The sequence below is a fragment of the Streptopelia decaocto genome (genome assembly GCF_964273445.1).
Source record: "Streptopelia decaocto genome assembly, chromosome: 3".
Classification (NCBI taxonomy): Eukaryota; Metazoa; Chordata; class Aves; order Columbiformes; family Columbidae; genus Streptopelia; species Streptopelia decaocto.
This window is the reverse complement of record NC_138656.1, coordinates 75278263-75300023: the sequence shown is the minus strand read 5'-3', so window position 1 is coordinate 75300023 and position 21761 is coordinate 75278263. Positions and strand designations below refer to the sequence as shown.

Below are 21761 nucleotides of genomic sequence, written 5' to 3'. Positions count from 1 at the left end.
TATTTTTCAAGACATTTATTTAATAAAATTTTATTTACTAGAAAAATACATTATTTCTAATTTATGGTGACCCCTCCTAAACCCTTTTTAATTACAGGGGTATTTGTGTCCCATTATTATCCTTCTGGGTTTGATGGCAGTATTATAATTGTACCAAGTTCTTTCCTAAAAAGAACGTTGTTTTCTTCCCTTTTTTTCAGCTCACTATGCCCTGAAGTCATCTTGTGGAAATCCCTTTATGAATTTGAGTGAAGCAGTAAAAACACTTTCTATGTGAGAACATTTCAAGCAAACTGTCCTCTACAACTCTCTTATTTCTGTTTGGAGATGCAGAGATAAACAGATGGGGCTATTTACAACCTCCTCATCCACACAGACTACTGTCTTTATGCTTACAGAGAATCTGTCCTGTATATGTGCCAGAGGGAAAATTAAAAACAAGAGATTAAGAGAAATATCTAATTTCTTTTCAAAGACTCCAAGCCATGCTGTCCACTGTTGCTTAACTATATCCCCTGGGTCATTTCACCTTTCTCCAGGCTAAGCTTATTTAAGTTCTGCTTCAGACACTGGGTCTTGTTATACCTTTGTCTATAGAAAGAAAATTCCTCTATTCCACTCTTGCTCTTACTCTACAGATGCAAAATCCTATAAGTAAAACTATCCACCTTCCAATATTTCTTCTGTTAATTGCAGGTATTAAATATGCTAAGCAGCATGATAGAATAACTGTTTTTCTAGACACCAAAGGGAGCTCTGGGAGACCAGCTGACACAGCCTTCCTGATTTCAGATTTTGAAATGGGATAAATCCCTCCCTGGTACCCAGATGTCTTACCCTCACTTGGCAATACTGAAATGCAGATTGTTGTAATGGGACCATTTAACAAGCAGTTCACGTCATTATAAATCAGTAACCTGCTGTCCTTACTTGGCTATCTGCCAGTCTTTGTTGACTACAAATCTTTTATCAAAGATTTTATTTTCTAGATTCCTGAGGAATTTACAGAATGGCATTAGACCTTGCTAGGAAAGACTTTACTAATTTCTCTCCACATTCATGTCTCACAGAACCAGTTTGCAGATCACCCATGTCTGTAATCTTAATTCCACTTGTGCAAACTTAAATCCAGAGGCCTTTGTTTTATCAAGGCAAAAAGTCTCTTAGGAAATTTGAGCCTTTGATGGCTTTATAAACCATCCATGCAATCTTGCCCTCCCAAGAGGCAGCAGGCATATTTAACACCACCTGTTTTTCATGAAACCATGCTACATAGGACAAATATGTTTGTCTTTTAATTCTTTATTCATAGAGTTTCAATGAATCATTAGAACCTTGGGAAACAGTTAAAAGAGTATTAATGCACTGCTAACCTGCTATTTATTAAGTACTGAAGCAATATCCCATGGACCCAGATTCTATGGTACAAGATAGTATACAGATAGAATGGAAGGGTCCCTGTCCCAAATTGTTTAAACATCTAATATTAAAAGCTGTTAGACCTGTACAATAATTGCTTTATTGAGATTTACATTAGAAACGTTAATTACATATATGTATGTCTTTTAAACTGCTTTTATCTTTTGCTCCTTTTTCTAGTTGTTCTACACTGCAAGCACAGGGTCTAATCCTGCTCTTATGAAAGTGAGTTGCTCCAAGTGTCAATGCACTGACTCATAATGAACACAATATACCCTGGCACTTCTCGGAAAGGTGGACAGAATAGGAAATTCTTAGACAGCACGAATTAACAAGATTTTTCTGTTCACATCACTAGATATCTTCCTGCTTTCCTTCCAAATAATCGTGGTTATGACCTTTCACAATTCTATGGCGGATTTCACATTTGATGCCAGCTACAAAGGAATTGATGCATTTCCTTCTTTCCTCCCTATTTCTTCTTGAGGTCTTAATAGAGACTCACAGTATGAACCTGTGGCAAAAATCATGACTATTTTTATAAAAGAGTAGCGGGGACAGAAGTGTTATATCTATCGTTGTCACTTCCCATGGTGGGCCCCAGAATACCATGGAAGTGCTGGGAAGATAACTGGCTATTCCAAGTTTCCTCTGTTTCTCTACTGCCTCTTAGGCCTTGCCCTATCAGACACTTGCCTACTGGAGCCATGCCAAGTTGCCCTGGTGGAAGAAATACATAAACATGGAAAAGCAGAAGCTTGATGTTAAAATAAATGTCAAAGAATGCTATAACAAGGGAAAAAATGGAGAACATATTGCTTCATAATGTAAGACAAGTGAGGATTGAGTCTGCCCCGTTACAGCGGTGGCATCTTCCAATCTCTCTAACAAGACTCAGTGGAATTCCTTCAGAGCACACAGAGACCTGCAAGCCAGAAGCTAATCTCTCTCACCTTTAGCCAAGTGCAATTTTGTTCAACTCTTGCATAAGTGACTACAGCAAGACAGCAGAATTGATGTTTATTACCTGAATTGTCTGGTAAACTGAAGGATCAAATCCTTTAACAGTCACCTCCCGGAAAACTCTCGGCTCCAGTTCCTCTTTGGTCAGATCACAGTGATATATAATACCTAAAACAGAGTGCAAGTTTGTCAGCTTAGTGTATGTCCATCATTAAAAGGATGCTGGTTTAGGCACTGTGATGGAATAATGAATGGTAAATGTAACTCAGCAGGGTGAAAAACAGTACCTCCAGACACGTACTTTCAGTTAATATACAATTTAACACATACATATATGCACTTCATCTAGAAATGGTGCAAAAGCTTTCTGTACAGAGAGAATATTCTCACTGCCCATATGAAGTCAGGTATCCAAAGTGAGTCAAGCAAAATGGAAAAATGATTTGCTTTCATAAAGCTACATAGCACTTATTGAGAGTGATAAAGTTCGAAGAACAAAGTTCCAAAATTCCATTTTCAAACATCTCCAGACCCACCAGACTAAGAATAAATATATCAAGAACTTCACTCAGGCCAACATTTTTCTCTTTATGACAAAATAATCTGAAATTACAATTGAAATGGACTCCCAAATAATGGAAAGAGCTGAGCATTCACTTGAAATTGTATTAGACTAGCACAGTTTACCTACGAAACTGAACAGAATTTGGTCTCATATAATTTATTTTACATCCTGATCCTGCAGGTTTAAAGGCAACTTCACTTGCTTGAGTTGCATCTATTATTTCCAAAGGATTGTGCACATGAGAAAAGTGTATGTCTATAAGCAGTATAAAACTTCTAGGTTGCAGCAGAGGCAGAATCACAGAGATTGTGGCCATCTAGACACTAAACAGAAGCTGGTCTCTGTGAAATTGTAAATGTATATTAGGAAAAAGAACACTAAAAGTTAAGGCAACAAGCCCTTTACAGGGATCCTCAATGTAATAAAAATAACCAAGGTAGAAAGGACTTGATTGAAATGCTGCTGTATTGTGTGTATTTTAGATACTTTCAGGAAACCAGAAGTAATTATTACAGAGGCTATAGCTATAAAAAAATATATTGAAACATGAAATAATGAGGAAACACACCTGATACAAGGGAATTGCCTCATTAAATCACTTTTACAGACTGTAAAAAATCAAAGGTACAGATTGGCAAAGGAACACAGATGAAAACCAACATTGCTAATAACTGATAAAGTCTAATTCCATAACGGTGACTTAATAGGGGAATAAAAGTAAGACTAATCTGCTGCGAATATTTTTCTTCATGTGTCATGAAGTGACTAGCACACCTAATGCAGGGTGACAGGTACAAACAAGCATTAAAACAGCATTTCCCTTAAAGATGAGGATCCAAAAAGTGATGTGAAAGCACAAAGGAAAGCACACCAGGCGGTCAGGGGCAGAGCAGTCATTTGACATCCATACAGCTGCCCAAGCTAGGTAATGTATTGGCAAATGTTATACCCACAGCAGGCAGAATAGCTGCATATTAGGAAACCACATGATGAAGCACAAGCCCAGTCACAGACTGCATTTCAGGAGTCAATCAACCTAATATTACAGTACCATGCAATTGAGCCCTTGGTACTGCATCTCCTGTTCTAATTTTAGCAGCATGGCAGTTAATATCCAAAATAATAGTAATGTTGGGGCCTGCATGCTTTTGCTGGGTGCTAAATAAATGCAAAATACTAGAGTGCTCAGCTAAGTGCCTGACTGGAGTAGAGAGCAAGGGACAACCATATTTTCCAGCAAAAATTATATTAATGGTCTCAGCATCTATGGTTTCAGAAGTGCTTTAATCATTATTATTCATTCATAATTATTCATTATTATGTATGTTTACTATCACTTTTGTTGTAGGTATTGAACACCAATATGTTAATTTGTTTCTCACTAGAAAAAAAAACAAAATAGTACAACTTAATCCAAGTGCAAATTATATTAATTTCTAATAGTAAAGTAGGAAGATCCAAGTTAAGCAGGGACCATCCCCATACCTTTTGTCTGGTTATTCTACTGATAGGGTGAATTAAGGTTACATGGAAATATCCACACACCTAACTAACAATTACCTCTGGTCTGCTCTTCTCACCTTTTCCTTATTCTCATACATTCTACCTCTCTTTCTTCCCTTCTTCTTTCTTCTAGATTCCAGGTTGCTCTGCCTCAGCCAAAAGAGCTAAGTCATGGTGAATTCCCTGTAGATGCTAAGCACATGAATGAAAAGGCAAAAAAAAAAATCTGCCTAAGCAACCAGCAGGCCCTGAGAGCACTCATTGCTGGCTGGTTGGCACTCCAGGGGCTAGAACAGATTTCTGGGCTCTTCTCCACAAGTTTAGGAGCTGCAGAGACTCTACTGGCTCAGCTGAGATTAACGGAGACTGGCAACTTCTGGCCCACAAAGTGGGATGTGAGCAAGTGAACTATTTGAACCACCAAGATGGGACGAAGTTAGAGGTAAAAGCAAGCTACTCCCAAGATGCAATGGCTGCAATGATCTGAACGTTGTTTAGAAGTCTGTTTAAAAAGGAACTGGAAACATAATTTATCTTATTTCTGGTTATGTAAACATAATAGGAAATTCACCACACTTCTTATCTGCTAAGTTTGAAACATAATTTTGATGATTTCACTCAATCCTATCTAGCAAAACCAGCAAATCTATCAAAACTATTATACAGCCATTTTGCAATGTGGCTGTGCTCTAAATGAAACACGGCAAAAATATATGTCAGATGCTGTAAGAACATTTTTGATTATCTCATGATTCATGATTACTCACAACCCTGGAAGAAAATATAGATTCTGAAGCCTACCCCCGCCTCCATATTTGAATCCTGTCCTGTATTAGCTATTGATTGTTTGGGCCATAAATATTTTTAAAAAAGGACAGAACAGCAAATATATTTTCTTGTCATATACTAGCTTGACAGTTGTGTAGAAACTCCCTTCCTATTCCAAATCCTGGAACAGATATGGCTGTGCCACACAGGTATTGCATAATGCTTTGGACGGCTCTGGCTTTGCAGGACTGCACAAAACCGATGTCTACAGCAATTCAACAACACCAGGTGTTGTAAGGACAGATAGTAAGGACGCTCGAATGAGACCATGCACAAACTAATCAAAAAGCTGTCAGAGAAATAATTTTTGTGGCTTTTATTAATGTTCTTCAAAACCGTGATGTAAATCACATTAAATACATTAACAATTGTATTCAACAGAATATGTAAACTTACATCTTGCTGTATGAAGCAAGAACTGTGAGAATGCTACAATTTCGTCTTGAGTAACAAGCCAGTCTTGAGTAATTTCTTAATGCAGGTCTGTTACCAGGCATATTACTTAGGCTTCATGGATCAAGGACAGGGACATTTTGAAGTGCACAACCTAAAGGGCTTTATCTGCATCTTAGATATACCAAATAACTACTAAACACGAGAAACTGAGAAAGATGTTGTCCCAGGAAAAGGAACAATAACTAAGGGAAAAAAAAAAAAACAATCTTACCTGGAGATAAAAAGGAAGTAAACTGATAGAATATTTCACTGTCCTTCTTTTGACCACTATATCCCACAATACTGCCGACCTCTAGGGGGAAAGTCTTGAGATGTGCACCAGTAGCTAGATCATGAAGTTGCAGGACATTCTTCACGTCGTGCAGATAGCATAGAACCAGGAAGCTGGACCTCACACAAGCAACCCATTCTGCAGAGTGTGGAAAAGAACAACAAAGCCACAGAAAATACAGTAAAAAATGGTAAGAAATAAAATAATCAGACACAATCTGATTCTAAAATTCTTGAGCATACCTAAATACATGCACCGGAACTTCTGGCATGCATTGACTCTTTAAAAGTCACCTGCCTTCTGAAACAAAAATATGAACCTAAAAGTAAAGGCTGACTTTCTCTGGAAATGCGCTAACCATGTTGCTTGAAGCTAATTTATGCAGACACAGGAATAAAGACTGTTTAACCAAGATGCTCATTCATTTGGGTTGCTTATACATCAATACTGCACCTAAATATCACATATTTCAATGCAAAACCCAAGCAAAACATTGATCTGTGCCAGCAATACTTATGGAAATGCAAGAAAATCAAAACAATGACTATGATTTAGACTCAAGCTAAATGAATAAGAACAAAAGCACATGTGATCCTGCACTGCACATTAAAGTACAGAACCTAGAGGTTTTGTTTTTATTGCCTAGGTATTCAGGAGGCTATTCTCATAAGCTCTATTGGGTGCAAGAAAAGGGCTATTCTGAGGTGATATCCTCAACATGCCTTTAAAATAAAAACCAAATATGTTTATTCAAGAAGCTAATGTTAAACAGCATTCTTGAGACTCTCAGGTAATAGAAATAGGACAATGCATGGGGAAATCAGTCTGGCAAAAGGACCCAGGGATAAGGTGCTCTGCAGAGGGTCATTCCCTCTGTGCCTCTCCTGAAAGTCCTGGACCCCAGCAGAGCTGCCCATCTCAGCTGTGCAGGAATGAGAACTTCTGCTTCACAGAACCTTTCACATTCTGAGTTTGCTCCTCAGAAGAATTAAAGAAAAACAAAACAAAACAACACAACAACCAGCCCACAGATCTGTGAACTTTTTCATGGAATGGTATTTTTTTCTAATTATACTTCGGAAAATCCAAACCGATTAAAAAAAAAAAAAAAAATTAAGGCTGGCAATTTCTAAAACAATCCCTGCAGTTCTGTCAACCATCTCACTTCAATTCCCATCTTTATAGCCTGTGAAGTGTAGAAACTCTTCAGGGCTCCAGTTTACCCACAATATATATCGTGTAACATATTCTCTCCTGTCTCCTGTGCCATTGGCTTTAGATCTTCAGTGACAAATCTGTTTATTTACTGAACCAGACAGGAAAAAGATTGAAACCTCTTCATCTCCCTTAATATTTAAGGAACCAGTTAACCTTTGCAACAAAAGTATTTCAACTTATTGTTAATTCACAAATAAAATACAAACAAGACAAAGTACAAACAAGGTTAAAAGTCAAGAAAAAATATCAGGAAGGAGGGAACGAGGGATTTTTTTTTTTTTTAATTTGCAGAGCTAGGTGAGGTGGTGATTCCTGTCCTCTTCCAACTATGTAAGTGCAACTTCTCCCCTGACAAATCAGACTGGAAACCTAAGTCATGGGCAAGGTGTCAGCACTGGGCAATGCCCTCTTTTACCTGCTGAAAGCAAAAAACTAAAAGATGGAATCAAATGAGCATGAAAAATCAGGTAGGACTGACTAAGGCATGCTGTAATTTAGCATCAAGAGATACGGAGTTTAAAAGACCAATATCGGAGGAAAAAAGAGGAGACGCAAGGCAAAATTGATTGAATTTCAGTTTTACAGTATTTTATGTAGTTCACATTTTAACAGTTCTTCCCAGTTTCCCCAATGCCCTGTAAAACCAAATAATTTGAATTCACAGAGGTACTGACGATAGTCTTATAAATGCATCTTTGCACATTCAAGTTCCAGAACAAAAGTCCCGAGTTGTATGATGCGCCCCTTCTACTAAAGGTGAGAAGCTCTTTCTGCATTGAAGGTCAGAACTCGTTATTCTGTAACACTTAGCTCCTTTAACAGTCCCTGTTTTCATATACAGCTCAGGTCTGTCACGACCCCCTAGAGCTCGAAAGACCTTCAAATCCTAATAGCTCAATAGAGACTACTTTCTTTTTAGATTGTTCCTGAAGGACCGGTGAAATTTAACACAAATTTGACTTTCTAGCCATATGAATTTATGCTACATAAACACCAAAATAAAGTTTTACTCCTCTCCTCTTCCTAAAGACCACCACTGACATTTTTTCCCCCTGAGACTAACTACTTCATGAGCTTCTAGCCTAAATCTGGGAATTTTCAAACCAAAGCCCCACAGTACAACACTAATTGAAATTTCAACCATGAAGCCATGACCTGAAATAAAGATACAGCACAGCATAACACTGTTTATAAATTAGTAATTGATGTGTAATTTTAGCTCTGGAGTAACTGAAATTTCTTAAATGATGCTGGAGAACAGGATAAAGTTTAATTGTTATATCCAATTATGTATTTTGAAATATAGAATCATTCTTGGCTGCATGAACAAAGAGAATATGTGGTCATTAAAAATATTTATGAGTGTCATTGCACAAATCTGACAACGTTCACATTTATAGTAATGAACCAGTTATAAAACATGAATTAAAAATATAGCATCCCTACAGTAACACAGCATTTTTGCCTGCAGAATTAACTGCTCTGACCATGAACTCAATTGGCATTCTCAGTAACATCTGTAACTAAAATGCCTATTTTTTACTCTCAAAAATTTCTGACATTTAAAGTTACACAAAATGGATTAGAGATACTCTCAGATCAAATGTATAAAGCATGTAGTTTTGCTTCAGCAAAAATGCTAGTTAAGCAATCTTTATTTTAAAATTAAATTGTGATGACCCTTAATTCCTCACTAATAATCTGATGAAGTGTTGCAGTTTAATGGATGCTTTCATTAAAAGTCAAGGTACGTTATTACTTTGGCCTACATATTATGAAGAGATATTACTCTTTTATTAAACAGATTCAATTGCCCATGGGTAAGGCTGCTGGCTTACGAGGGGATTCGTGCTATTGAATAACTTGCCTAGGAAGCAGCATTATTAACTCTCTGCTACTCTTTTGGTTTACTAATGAGATGCTCTCAGCAAGGTGAAAATAACAGATAAGACAACACAAAATGTTTTTAAAACATTCCATGAGATTTAGGAACACAGCTTCTGTGTATAATACCTGTCTTATAACTGGTTTTGGTGCACTGCTAACTGCCTCCAAAATTTAGAGTAATGGAAGTTACAAAGAAATGCAAAAATTCAAAACAGAGCAACACACTGAAACAGACTTGAAAGAGCAGAAGACACTAAGAACCAATGCTTACATACATAGAAAGTTAAAACAATGCTGAATTATTAACAAGAGCTATTTTTTGACTGCAAGCTGCTCTGGGATACTATGCATTGCTTGCTGAGTGGTTTCACTCACACAAGTGTATTTTTTTTTTAAAAAAAGCTAACCATCTGAGACCTCTCTCAAGTTTAGGGTAGTTTATTTTCAGTTAATACCTATGAACACAGCAGTTACTCTCACAGTTACACCTAAATGTATAAATTGTTCTCCAGCATACTTACAACCCGCCTACTTACAATACCCATCAGGCAAAGGATGTATTTTATTAAGCAACAAACACGTAGAGGTCACCTTTACAAACCTGAGCCTTTCGGTTCAGGCATCAGAGAGAGATGGACACACTTGGAAACACTCGTAGGTGCTGAAAGCAGGTGTGAAGAATTATTCTTAGTACTGCCTATTCTCTCTGAAGATGACTGTGACCACTTTGATGATTACAATAGGTTACCCACAATCCTTCAAAGCTAAATTTGGGCTAAAGGAATTATACTTCTTACCAAGGCCTAGAAAACTGAGCTCAACCATCTCTAGAAGAAATGATCCATTCAACCTATTAGAAATAAATATACTGCTACTTTCCAAAAATTATTTTATTTTGACAGCTTTCATTAGTAGCAAAGATGTGTCACTAACTCAGCACCTGACATGTTGCTATGAACAACTTTTGAAATAGTTTCAGGAAAAAGAGGTTTGAATTCTCAAAGCAAATATTTGTGCCACTAACCCTAAACAAAGACAGTTAATAACTTAATGACAGTTCTGACCTTTCATTCTGCAGCAGTAGCTACAGCATGTTAAGTGTCCAGCTGTACAAACAAGCTTTGACAGACACAGGCTGAAAGGTTGATGGAGAGGAACACACCAAGCTAGATGAGCTAGGTAGCCATAAGTCTTCAGCAGAAACTGTTGAGTCACTTGCTGTACAGTGTGCTTGTGTGTCCACTCAATGAATAATGAATATATTTTAATGGACTGTCAAAGCTTTAGCTGCAAAATAGACCTGGAAGGGCCTTTTGGTTTCTATGGTCATCACAGACAGCAACCATAAACCTCAGTGTTTCTGTAGATTAACAGGTATCCATCCTGATCTCAGTTAAAATCATCTGAAACCACCAGCAAATGCTACTTACGGGTAGACTTGCAAGCAAAGCTTGAGCAATTTCCATAATAAAACATGAATCGTTCTGAAATGTGAGTAAAAGTTGATGAACCCTCACAACATATGAAAAGGCATATGTCTTCTCCCGAAGACACCATCCCCAGTAACAGTCTGCCATGTTTAAGCTAATGGAAAAGCTCCAACCAATTTCAACAAGATGAGGATTTTATTTATACTCCACATCCTCTCAGTATGAGACACACAAATGAGAGGCAGAATCAAGGGGGCAAAGCTCTTCTGAAGCTGCGAAGATCAGGAGCGATATTTCCTTAAGTAACCTACAGGCTTCAGTCATCTGTGACCAGCACCGGTTTTCCACGGTAAACAGAGTTAAACAAAGCCACAAAAGCAGAACAAAACTTTCAGTCAGGGATGTGCATCTGAACCACATTCTCTTCCCATGTCCACAGTGCGTGAGGGACAGTACCTGGCTTGGCCAGATCTTAGGAGGTACTTTTTGTTGCTGGAATACACCAGAGCTAAGCCACATCCCAGTTGTTGTTGTTGTTGGGTTTTTTTTCCACATTTCACAGTAGAAGCTTAGCAATTTGATTGTCTGTGTTGCAGCTAATTTCCTCCTCTCTTGTACTCCCCTGTGCCAGCCGTCCCAGCAGGGTGATGCCTTGGGGCTGCACACAGAAGGTGACACAACAGCTCCTCAGAACGGCCACACACACAACAGCCACACACACAGGACATGCACCGGCTTTGCAAGTCAAAACTCCCAGGTGTGCAAAGCTATGGGTACCCCGAAAAACACCACAGCGTAACAGAGTGCACAAGCTTCCTGATGACTGAGATGAACATGAGGGATTACTCACACCCATGCACGTCCTTGTCATGCAGGATCAGCAATTTCATGGCACTCATTCCAGACTTTTTCCCTCCTGGTTTCACTATAGTGCCAAAAGATAGCTATTTATCTTGCAATGTATTTGATGATTCTGGTTGGTTGCTCAGTATCTTGTCTCCACATTGTATTTTTCAGTGTAAGCTACATTCAAAAGAATTAAATAAAATCTGAAAGAATGCCTTGGAATTAAAAAAAAATATATATATTTTATGCTGTGCTTCAGGTGTGAATAAGACAGTGACCCAAAATCTGGCTTTAGAGTTTAAATTTGTAAAAAGGCAGCCAAAAATCTTTGTGACACTGCTGGAGTACAACAACACTTTAGTTGCAGTAACTCCCCTTCTCAAACTATGAATTAGCCAGCAGGTTAAAGGTATTAAGAAAATTACTATTTTTTACTTGGAGTGCACATTCTAGCTGAGGGAAGGGAAGCATTTTACATGCACTGAGTTTAGATGTGCAGATGTGTACAAGGCACAGAAGCATTGCTAGTTTTGCCCTTACTAGTTAAATGGCCAACTGAGGCTCAAGGAATTGCTCAAGATCATCCACCTCATCTCTGACACATTCAGGAATACACCTTATTTCTCAGCTCTCCTTACTCAGGAGATCTATTCTGTTTTTCACACAGAATCACAGAATGTTAGGGATTGGAAGGGACCTCGAAAGATCATCTAGTCCAATCCCCCTACCAGAGCAGGAGAGCAGGAACACCTGGATGAGGTTACACAGGAAGGTGTCCAGGCGGGTTCTGAATGTCTCCAGAGTAGAAGACTCCACAACCTCCCTGGGCAGCCTGTTCCAGTGCTCTGTTACCCTCTCTGAGAAGAAGTTTCTTCTCAAATTTAAGTGGAACCTTTTGTGTTCCAGTTTGAAATCATTACCCCTTGTCTTACCACTGGTTGTCACCAAGAAGAGCCTGGCTCCATCCTCATGACACTCACCCTTTATATATCTGTAAACGTTAATGACGTCACCCCTCAGTCTCCTCTTCTCCAAGCTAAAGAGACCCAGCTCCCTCAGCCTTTCCTCATACGGGAGACGCTCCACTCCCTTAATCATGCTTGTTGCCCTGTGCTGGACTCTCTCCAGCAGTTCCCTTTTCTTCGCATTGTCACAAGTACAGGGCTGGATATAACTGCTACTCTTAAGTTGCCCCGCTCCACCGGTATTGGGCACTTTTTGGGATGTCACAGTTCTCAGAATTATTTAACCTTCTAAAGACAGCAGATGTATCCTATGCCTTAGGACTAAGTGTCTGTAATGATCAGTCTGCATTTATTGTTTCATAGCTGCCTTTTACCTAATTCAGCACACCCACTTGCAGGTGTATGATCATTTAAACCACTTCTTCAACATTAGATGTGAATCTCTCCTATGGTTCTCTTTTAGAGTCCCTGAAAAGTAAAAGTAACACTCTATAAACAAACTCCCAAAGGGGGGAAATGAGTCTCATCACACACCGATATGTTCTGAGGCCCTCTTTAAATTTGATTTTAAAATAGTTGTCACTTATTTCTTCCCCTCAGCTCACAGAGAGAGATGTACATTTACCTCAACTCTGTGTGAAATCTCTGCTGGGGGTTGTGAAGTGAGGTGTGTGTGTGTAACATCATTGCAGGAATATGTTTGGCTTTTTTCCCTGTATTTCCCAAATTAGTTAATTTATAAACAGTTCTGAAAACAAAAAGGTTAAAGCCAATAAGAAAAGTCTATCTTGAATAATATGTTGCAGAAACCAATTGACATTCACACTGCCTTGTAGATGTGTGTTTATTTCTTTGTTAGATTATATTAGCTACAGCATCTTCCCTAAGAATGTATTACGAGACTTTGTGGAATTTCTCTTTTTGCCATTGACAGACAGCGCCAGAGCTTCATAATTCTCAAACCTGCATTTATTGTTAATAAATAAATCTATTTTTGTATGCGCATGGTCCAGCTTTTATGAAACTGAATCTAAGCCAACACATAGAAATGAAGAAGGCTATGGCTACCAGGCAGATCACACCAGAATAGGAGATCTCTGAGTTGAGTATCTATATATTCCAGTAAAAATCTATTGTGACCTAGAGCATCACTAACTATAATGTTTATAAGGAAATTCTGACACAGCTAATTACATTTGGGTAAAGACTCACTCCCACACATAGGTAAAACTGGACAAGAAGCAACACTCATTTACCTTTTGAATCACTGCTGTCCTAGCTTTTGCAGAAGGCGTTTCGTTACATTGTCATCTCTGCATCACACAAAATCGAATTCGCTTGACTATAAGGCTTTAAAGACAATGAATTATTAACTGCTTTCTGCTATAATTACATCTTTCTAAAGAAAATCTTGGGATGATTGAAACAACATGACATAGAGACTGGCTTGCTTGCTGACTTCATTAAGTGAATGTGTTTAGTTTATTTATTTACTTACATTTATTCAGGGCTACAACCTCCCAAACATGATAAAACTCCCTTATCTTGGTTTTGAGGATACAACACTAATCTGCAAGTGTCTGCCACAAAGAAGCAAATGAACAATTTAAACTCACTTTACTGTAGCGCTAAGATCTACTTATCTTCTTATGGATACATTTTTATTTGTTAATTTAATCTGATTCCTTTACGTAGCACTTTAAAAAGCTAGAGAGAAAAGTGGACATGATTGCCTACTCTGGGTTCACATTCAAATACAGTGGAAGCTTAGTGACACACAACAGACTTCTGAAAGTCACTCTGATGGTTTTATATGACAGATGATGTTTGCCTTCAAGTGTTTAAGAGCTGAATGCCTGTTATGTTTACAGTCTGAAGTCCAGTGCCCTCAGCAAACCCATTTATCTGAACTTTCAGTTTTCTAAATACTGTTCTTCTTATGTTTGTATAGTCAAGGCTGTCACGTATAATCCATTAAAGGAGCGTTGTATGCATGAAAATTTTTTTTTGCACGTGCACAAACATGAACTCAGAACAACTTTGCCTTTAGAATGAAAACAAAACGGAGTTGAGCTAAATACTGCAGTGTAGTGAAGAACAGATGTGGCCTTTACCTTTCTAGGAAGGAATATATAGCCAGTGCTTATACAGCCACTGGTCAAAGCTCCTTTGGCTGTCTAGACCACATCTCAGGTAAATCCACACACGGTAACCACATTTCATGTCAATCACATGTTTCTGTCTCATTCTGTTTGGACACTTGCCATCTCTAAGTCAATTCTTCAACTCGGTCCCACTTTATAAATTGCTGAACAAACAAATCAATCACACACACGCAAAGAATTCTACTCCTACAAAGCAGCTCTTCACCAGAAAAGTAGCAAACGTGAACGAATTTGTATAAAGATGGATTAATAAAAAAAAAGGTTTGAGTCTTTTTGAATAGCTATAGTTTTGCTAGTCAGATAAATCATAATACTATTTTGCACTGTGTGGAGAGCAGACTACATAAATGTACACAGAGGATCTGTCAAAAACAGATGAGAGGAGGTTTTTCTGCATTATCTGAAACTAATGCTAAGTTTTTCCCCAAAAATGCGATTAAAAAAATACACCTTTATTTTAATTATATCAAACCCAAAGATTTGTGTTTTGAGCTTGCTTTTATGCTTAGGGGCTTCAATGTCCTTCAGCTTTCCTGAGACCATTTTTCAACAGTTGTCTTCCCTTATCCCAGGAAAACCAGAAAATCCTGCCTCAAACTCTGACCAACTCAATTCACAGTGTGCTACACTACTGCCAGACTTGCTCTTTCCCTTCCTTCTGCTTACAAAGTCCCTCTTGCTGTAATCTGTGACTGTCTAATAAATGTTTACTATACTGACATGAAGCAGGAAAATACTTTGCCCTCAATTCCTACAAACACAGAACTAAAACAAAGACACATGAAGCATCTTCACTATGGCCACACAGGACGTTAGACAGAGAGAAATAGATTCTGGATCTTTCAGGTCTCGGCAAGTCTTTTAATCACAAATCCTAAACAAAGTTTAAACACAGGGGGGGAAAAAAAAAGGTCTGTACAAGATCATTCAATAGGCTATTTTCTGAATTAATTTGAAAAAAGCAGAACAGAAAATCTTTTACTTGACATAAACTCTTACCTAGAACATCTCTTTCATGTTCAGGGACTAGAACTTTCCATTTGGATTCCTCTGGGTCACTGAAGTCAATGTTGATTAACCGGTAATTTGGAGAATGGCGGTTTGTCTTGAAGGTGAACACTGTTCCTTCATTGGTGACGTACTCATACTCAGCCTCAAAGTTATCTATCAGCTTCACCCATTGAAGAATTCCTGCAAGATCAAACATACCATGTAAATTCTTCACCTCCTGAAACAAAAAAATCTGTTAACAACTGAGGGCAAAGTCTTCCTGACAGTTGCTGTAGGCTCTTCATTGAACAACAGCAATGACCAGAAGAAATACAGCCATGGAAGGGGCTGAATATGCACTGAGTATTAAGAACTTTCAAAGGATTCTCCAGATTACTAGGCTGCAGTGGGAAAATGCCCATTCACAGACATGTTAACATACTGGTTTTGAGGAATTTCTAGCAAAATATGCACACAATACTCACAGAAGTATGGTTAGTGTTTCACCAGCTTTCCTGAGGGGCTGCTGGAAATCTCAGGTGTTTGCTACAGAAGTGCTTCTACCACACGGACTGCTGTGGAGCCAACAACGCGGACCACATCACGTTCTTGCCAATGGAGCTCACAAGCTCCCACTTCTATACACTTGGAATGAGGAGTTGTAGCTGAGTCAAAATCTCTGCACTAAGCTTTTGAGCTCAATTTTACTTTCAATAGCTTCTTCAGATTACTACTTAATTATAGAATTTTTTTTCAGAAAAAATTCTATAATTTTTTTTCAGAAAAAATTTTCCTTAAAGTGGGAAGTTTTCCATTCTCCTTAAAAGCTCGGAGTTTCCCACGGAATAGAAAAGATGCTATTTGAATAAGTAAAATAAACTTCAGCATCGGGAATTTCCCTGTTGATTCAGAAACAATACTCCTAAAGTGTTGTTCTGCAGAAGCTTGTCACCACCAAAGGACAACTACAGACAGTTAGCTAAATTGTTAACTTCTGGGCTTGTGAAGAACGAAATTGCATTTTCCCTATCGACCTTCTAGAATATCACACTCAACTAACGGAGGTGGACTTCTCTCAAATATGATTTGCCTCAGTTTACTCAGTCTGTACCACAGTCTTAGTATTGACTCAGCCTGGATTTGGGACTGAAAGATTCCACTACTTTTTATTTACATTTGAATATTTTGCAATAGGTTTAGAGGCTAATAGAAAGAAAAAGCAGCAAAACTAGATCAGTTATGTAATACGTTTGTTATATCTACAACCCAACCTATCAGCCAAACTTCATACATCAGCTATGCTGAAAAATCAGAATCCTTATTGATATGCCAAATTAAAGCTTTTATATCTTAAAATAACATTTGGCCCACCCTGCCTCTTTCCCAAAACTAAAGGTTGGGTCTTCGCTTTTAAGTAAAACCATATTAACTGTGCATAAATCTGTTCATGAAACTCCATAATATAATGTTTGTGTCAACACATCAGATTATTTTATAATATTAAAAGCTGAGTAGAATAATGGAAGTAGATCATAGCTGACCTGTAATTACTCTAAGTTTTAAAAAAGAAAATAATAACTGAGGAAGCAGTGAGATGGCAAAGCTCATTTTAAACCCATTAAATGTAATTAGAGAGGATAGCCAGACCTCATACATTCATAAAGCTCCTATCTCTTAATTGATGTTTTGGTTTAAGAACATTTTCCCTGTCTCTTCATGTAAAGCAATAGATTAGCCAATTAAATCTACTTTTTATACTGCTGTAAAACAAACTTTCCAGACAATCCAGCCAACTTAGTATCCTGTCTCTGAGTGAACCAAATGCTTGTTGAATCTTGGTTTCCACTGAGGTCTAGAGTTTTGTCCTTCTCAAGAGATCTTATGTTGAAGAAAAATCCTGCTAGGTCCCTTCAGTTGCTCAGAGTTCTACAGAGAAAAACCTGCTTTGATGCCTGGGAAAACAAAGAAAATCCAGCCTACAGCAAACTCTGATATACGCTAGTGAAACTGTTTTAAGATCTCAACTCACACACACAAGTGTTCTAGTAAATAAAAACTTAACTGCAGTATAACACCATAACAATATTGGAACATTTGTATTCCAGTATCTGATGAAATGAAACCATCCTACTAAAGAAGAACAAGACTTCATAAAAAGGAATCCCCAGACTGTTGAAAATGGTAAATGTGCACAATAACTCCAGTCTACATGACTGCAAGAAAAGTTGGATTCCACTAAGAAAAAGGACAATAATGTGACATTACGGATTTACATTGCTGCTGTGCAACTTGTTCATCCGCTCCCAAAGGAGCAGGTAGTAAAACAGTGAAAGGGTTGATATTCTACAGGGATACACTAAGTTGTTATTACAAAATCAAGAGCTTTCATCTCGTTAAAGTGGATGTTATATAGTCCTTAGAAGACAAATATTGCAGATGAATTATCCCCAAACCCTGGTCTCACTGAAGTGGTTAAATATGCCAATATCTAGTCCAAGTTAAGGTGGTAACGAGGCAATTACAGGCAGCTGAAAGAGACCAGTATGAGATCAGGTATGTTTGCTACTGTACAGAGTATGTGCTGTAGATCTTTAATCAGAGGAAGAAACACTTTGCAGTGAGGCAGATATCAGACAAAGGAGGATGCACCTGTACAGCTGGTTGCAGCTGATCCAGTTGCGGCCCGTAAGTGAAAGGGATATTCTAGCATTACCTTCAAGCACCCTGCTTAGCCCTCCTTTGGGCCAGGGGTAACAGCCTGGTGACCAGCACAGCCAGTTCTCTGGGTGCTAATATGGCTAAAAAGTGATTGTCGGGAGAACCATTTATCCCCAGTCACACCAGTGGCAGCAGAAGGGAGAGCAGGTCCATGCAGCTCGCTGGTGCAGCAATGCCCCCACGCCAAGCACTCTGTCCTTGCTGCGAGCTGAGCTGACGCCTCATTGTCACCACAGAGGAATTTGTCCTTCTTCACATTACTTCAAGCTCACTGCTTCTGTTTTGCTCATCTGCCCCAGAAGTGAGCTCGTTCAATGGGTAAAATGACTAAAAAAAAAAAACAAACCCAAAAACTATGCCACAAAACAAAGTTTTCTCTTTTGTTGCCTGAAGCAGCTCACTGCCGGGCAGAGGAGTGTCACTGTGCACAGGGCAGCCAGCGTGCACAAGGCAGCAGCAGAGAGAGGCTGAAGAGGAGCAACAACATTTGTCATTAGCAATGAGCCATAAGATAAGCTTGACTGCAGCAACGCTGCACCCTCCCATTTCCTCCTCCTCCTCCATCAGCATGTCTCCACCTTCACGCTTGGTTTGGGCATTTGCCTGAGTGAACAGTAAAGCTGATTAAATTAGCTAACCTAGAAGAAAACTAATCTCTCTCTACTATACATTTTTTTCCCCTGTGACAGATTAGCGAGTGCAATCACCTAAACACAGGGTCAGACAGGTGACTCAACAGGAGGGGATGATGTTAGGTGATCCATGAGCCTATGGAGATGGGACAACTCTCCTTTCCACAGCACTAACTGCTTAATCTGGCTCTGCTTGTTTCATAAAACTGCTTCCTGTGGTACCCAAAAGGCCCATGGGAATGGACAAGGCAGATTTTTATTAAAGACAGCATATTACATGAGGAGACTTCGCTTGAATGAACACAACTTGAAGTGTAAAGCATCCGTTATCAAAGATTCTGTCTGTGTCAAGAATACATCTACAAGCCTGCCTAGATAGGGACACAGACATGCATTTCCAATTCAAACTCTGTGCAAGTAGATTAAGTATAATTTCCTTTCCTTAGCGTCTTTTGTTTACGTGCGTGACTGCTGAATACTAGGAAAGGTACCTGTGTGCAGCTTTCACCTGGCCTGAATTAGGATGGATGATTCTATAGTAACTGGTCAAACATTCAAAAGCACAGTGAACTATACATTGAGAGCCTCAAGCGGTGCTCACTTCCTTACAGCACGTTCTTTGTACAGGTGGAACAGCGTACACTTGTACAGAAGCTGAATGAGCCAGGCTGAGAGCTGTTATCTAAGCATCAGAAGAGGATGTTCCAGCAATCAGAGGTAAGCAAAAAAGTGATTTAGCATGCAGTGCAGATGTGGGAGAGTGCAGCTGATCATGGAGGACTCACATTATAACTTCTGGAAGAATAATTAAGATATCTACACACAGTCTAGATGGGACAACACAAAGCCTCCCAAGTAACTTGTTGTAACACTAACTCATCCACCAGTTCCCAAGGAAGCTAAGAAAAACAGTGGAGTTATTGATGAATACACAGCCATAGTCAAAAAAGCAGATGCCTTATACAAGTGGATATAGCTAAGGAGATACAGAGATGAACTATGTAGTTTCACTAATACAAGAGACACCTGGAAAGGGCTCTGCAGTGGTAGATGACTGACAGTCTTCCCAGGAGCTAGACAAGATGCAGGAAACGGAGGTTCAAAATAGACCAGAAGTAATGATAAAAGGTCTAAAATATATTTTTCATATAAAATGACCCATGAAGATACCTTTTGCCTTACATTAAAGATGAAAACACAGAAGCATGACAAAGTGTGTAAAACAATACATGATAGGGAGCTGTGGTGCCCAGATCTTCTGTCAGAGCAAGGATGCTGGACCTAGATGGGTCACAGACCACAGTCAGTTCTCCATCGCACGAATGCAAACTCATGTGATCAGCACATCCATTCTTACCAAACGGCGTGACGTACATGCACACAACCCATCATATGACTGGATGGATACTCTCTTGTTGGTTACAAACCTGACCAAAAGTGACTGTGTGCACTGTGTCATGTGGCATGCATGTTTCTACCCAGTTATCAAAACAGGTGAGGGACTACAGGGTCTCAGAAACAGGAATGGTCTGTCGATTCCCAAATAGTTCATGCAAACCAGTTCCTCCCCATCTCTGAAGGTTTCCAGCAAAAAGGGCACCAAGGCCCATGAATGGGAGGTTGGTTACCATCAACTAGAGACAGGTAAAGGATTCTTGCTTCACTCTCAAACCCAGAAAAAACAGCCTCTTACTAATAAAAAGAACAATACATCTATAAGTTATTACTTCTAAAACCCCTCCAAAAGTAAGGCAAAGGATGGGCACTGAGCTCATACTTCTTTAAAAGAAAGGAGGGGAGGGGGAAGGTGAAAAACTAGCAGCCCTCTGAGAAGATCTGTCTTTGAAGACAGTCATTGAGAAGTGGCACTTGTGGTCCAGGCACCCTGATCCTTCACACCAGAGTAACTGAAGACTTCAGAGTTTAATCCACATAAGCATACAATGAGACATTTATTATACATGAGAAAAGCATGAGGCTGAAGATCTTGACAGTTTACTGTATACTGCTGCTATAACCTAATCCTTTTCTTTGCCAGTCCTTCCACTAAAACACATTGCTGAAGAGCTATAGATGCTTTTGCCTATGTACTTTATACCAGCCAGTTATCCATCATCAAATAATTGCATTACTATAGGAACTGCAGGTAGAGGATTTATAACCTTTATTTCATGGACACTAAAGCCATGCCACACAACAGAAAATCATAATCCTACACAGCTAGCCCTTCTTCTGCAATGTTTAGGACAAAAGCAACATACAGTGTACAGACAGAACTTTTAAACAAAATGTTTGGATCCACAGTAGGGGAATTATGTCAGTAAGCATCACAGATTAAGCCCTCAATCTTGTACTGGCATCTGAACACAGTCAAACATTCATTGGTCTGCTGAGAGCTCTCTGTGTGATGGAGCAGGTTTGTAGCTGAACGATGGCAACTACAGGAGAAGGAAAAGCTAATTTGAACGAACTGATTATAACAGGAAGAACGATCAGAGAAAGCCTGTTATCAACCCTCTTTCAGACAGAAAGGATAGAGTGGCTGAGAGTCACTGTTCATCAGTTCACAAAATGTTCTCAATACTTCCTTCCATATTTCATGTTTCATGGAAAAGCCAAACAATCAATTAGTGGCAAATAACCTCTCAGCTGTGCTGGCTGGAGAGACAGGGCTTAGTGATCAGCTACTGGTACTTTTTTTTTTTAATCTGATGTTGTGGAATAAAGTTATACGAACAAGGTAAACGCTCTCATTTGGCTTTTTTTCAGGTAGTCTAGCAGTCAAAACTATCAGGTGAAGATATAAATGTTAACTTCGGCAAATTTATATTCCATTCTAGCTTGTCAATCATATTTTTTTGTAAGACAGACATATTTCCTGGAAATGAAAGATAATGCCTGGGAA

At 38.8% G+C, this 21761-nt stretch overlaps 1 protein-coding gene across 1 annotated transcript in view; it reads right to left on the bottom strand.

Moving 5' to 3' along the window:
* The window catches only part of PREP (prolyl endopeptidase), a 104716-nt gene that overhangs the window by 38514 nt on the left and 44441 nt on the right, over positions 1–21761 (bottom strand). The window contains exons 8-10 of the mRNA XM_082047852.1: positions 15516–15707; positions 5946–6143; positions 2447–2550 (exon numbers count right to left, since the gene is read on the bottom strand). Coding sequence (XP_081903978.1) covers positions 2447–2550; positions 5946–6143; positions 15516–15707 — 494 coding nt within the window. The remainder of the gene's footprint in view (positions 1–2446; positions 2551–5945; positions 6144–15515; positions 15708–21761) is intronic.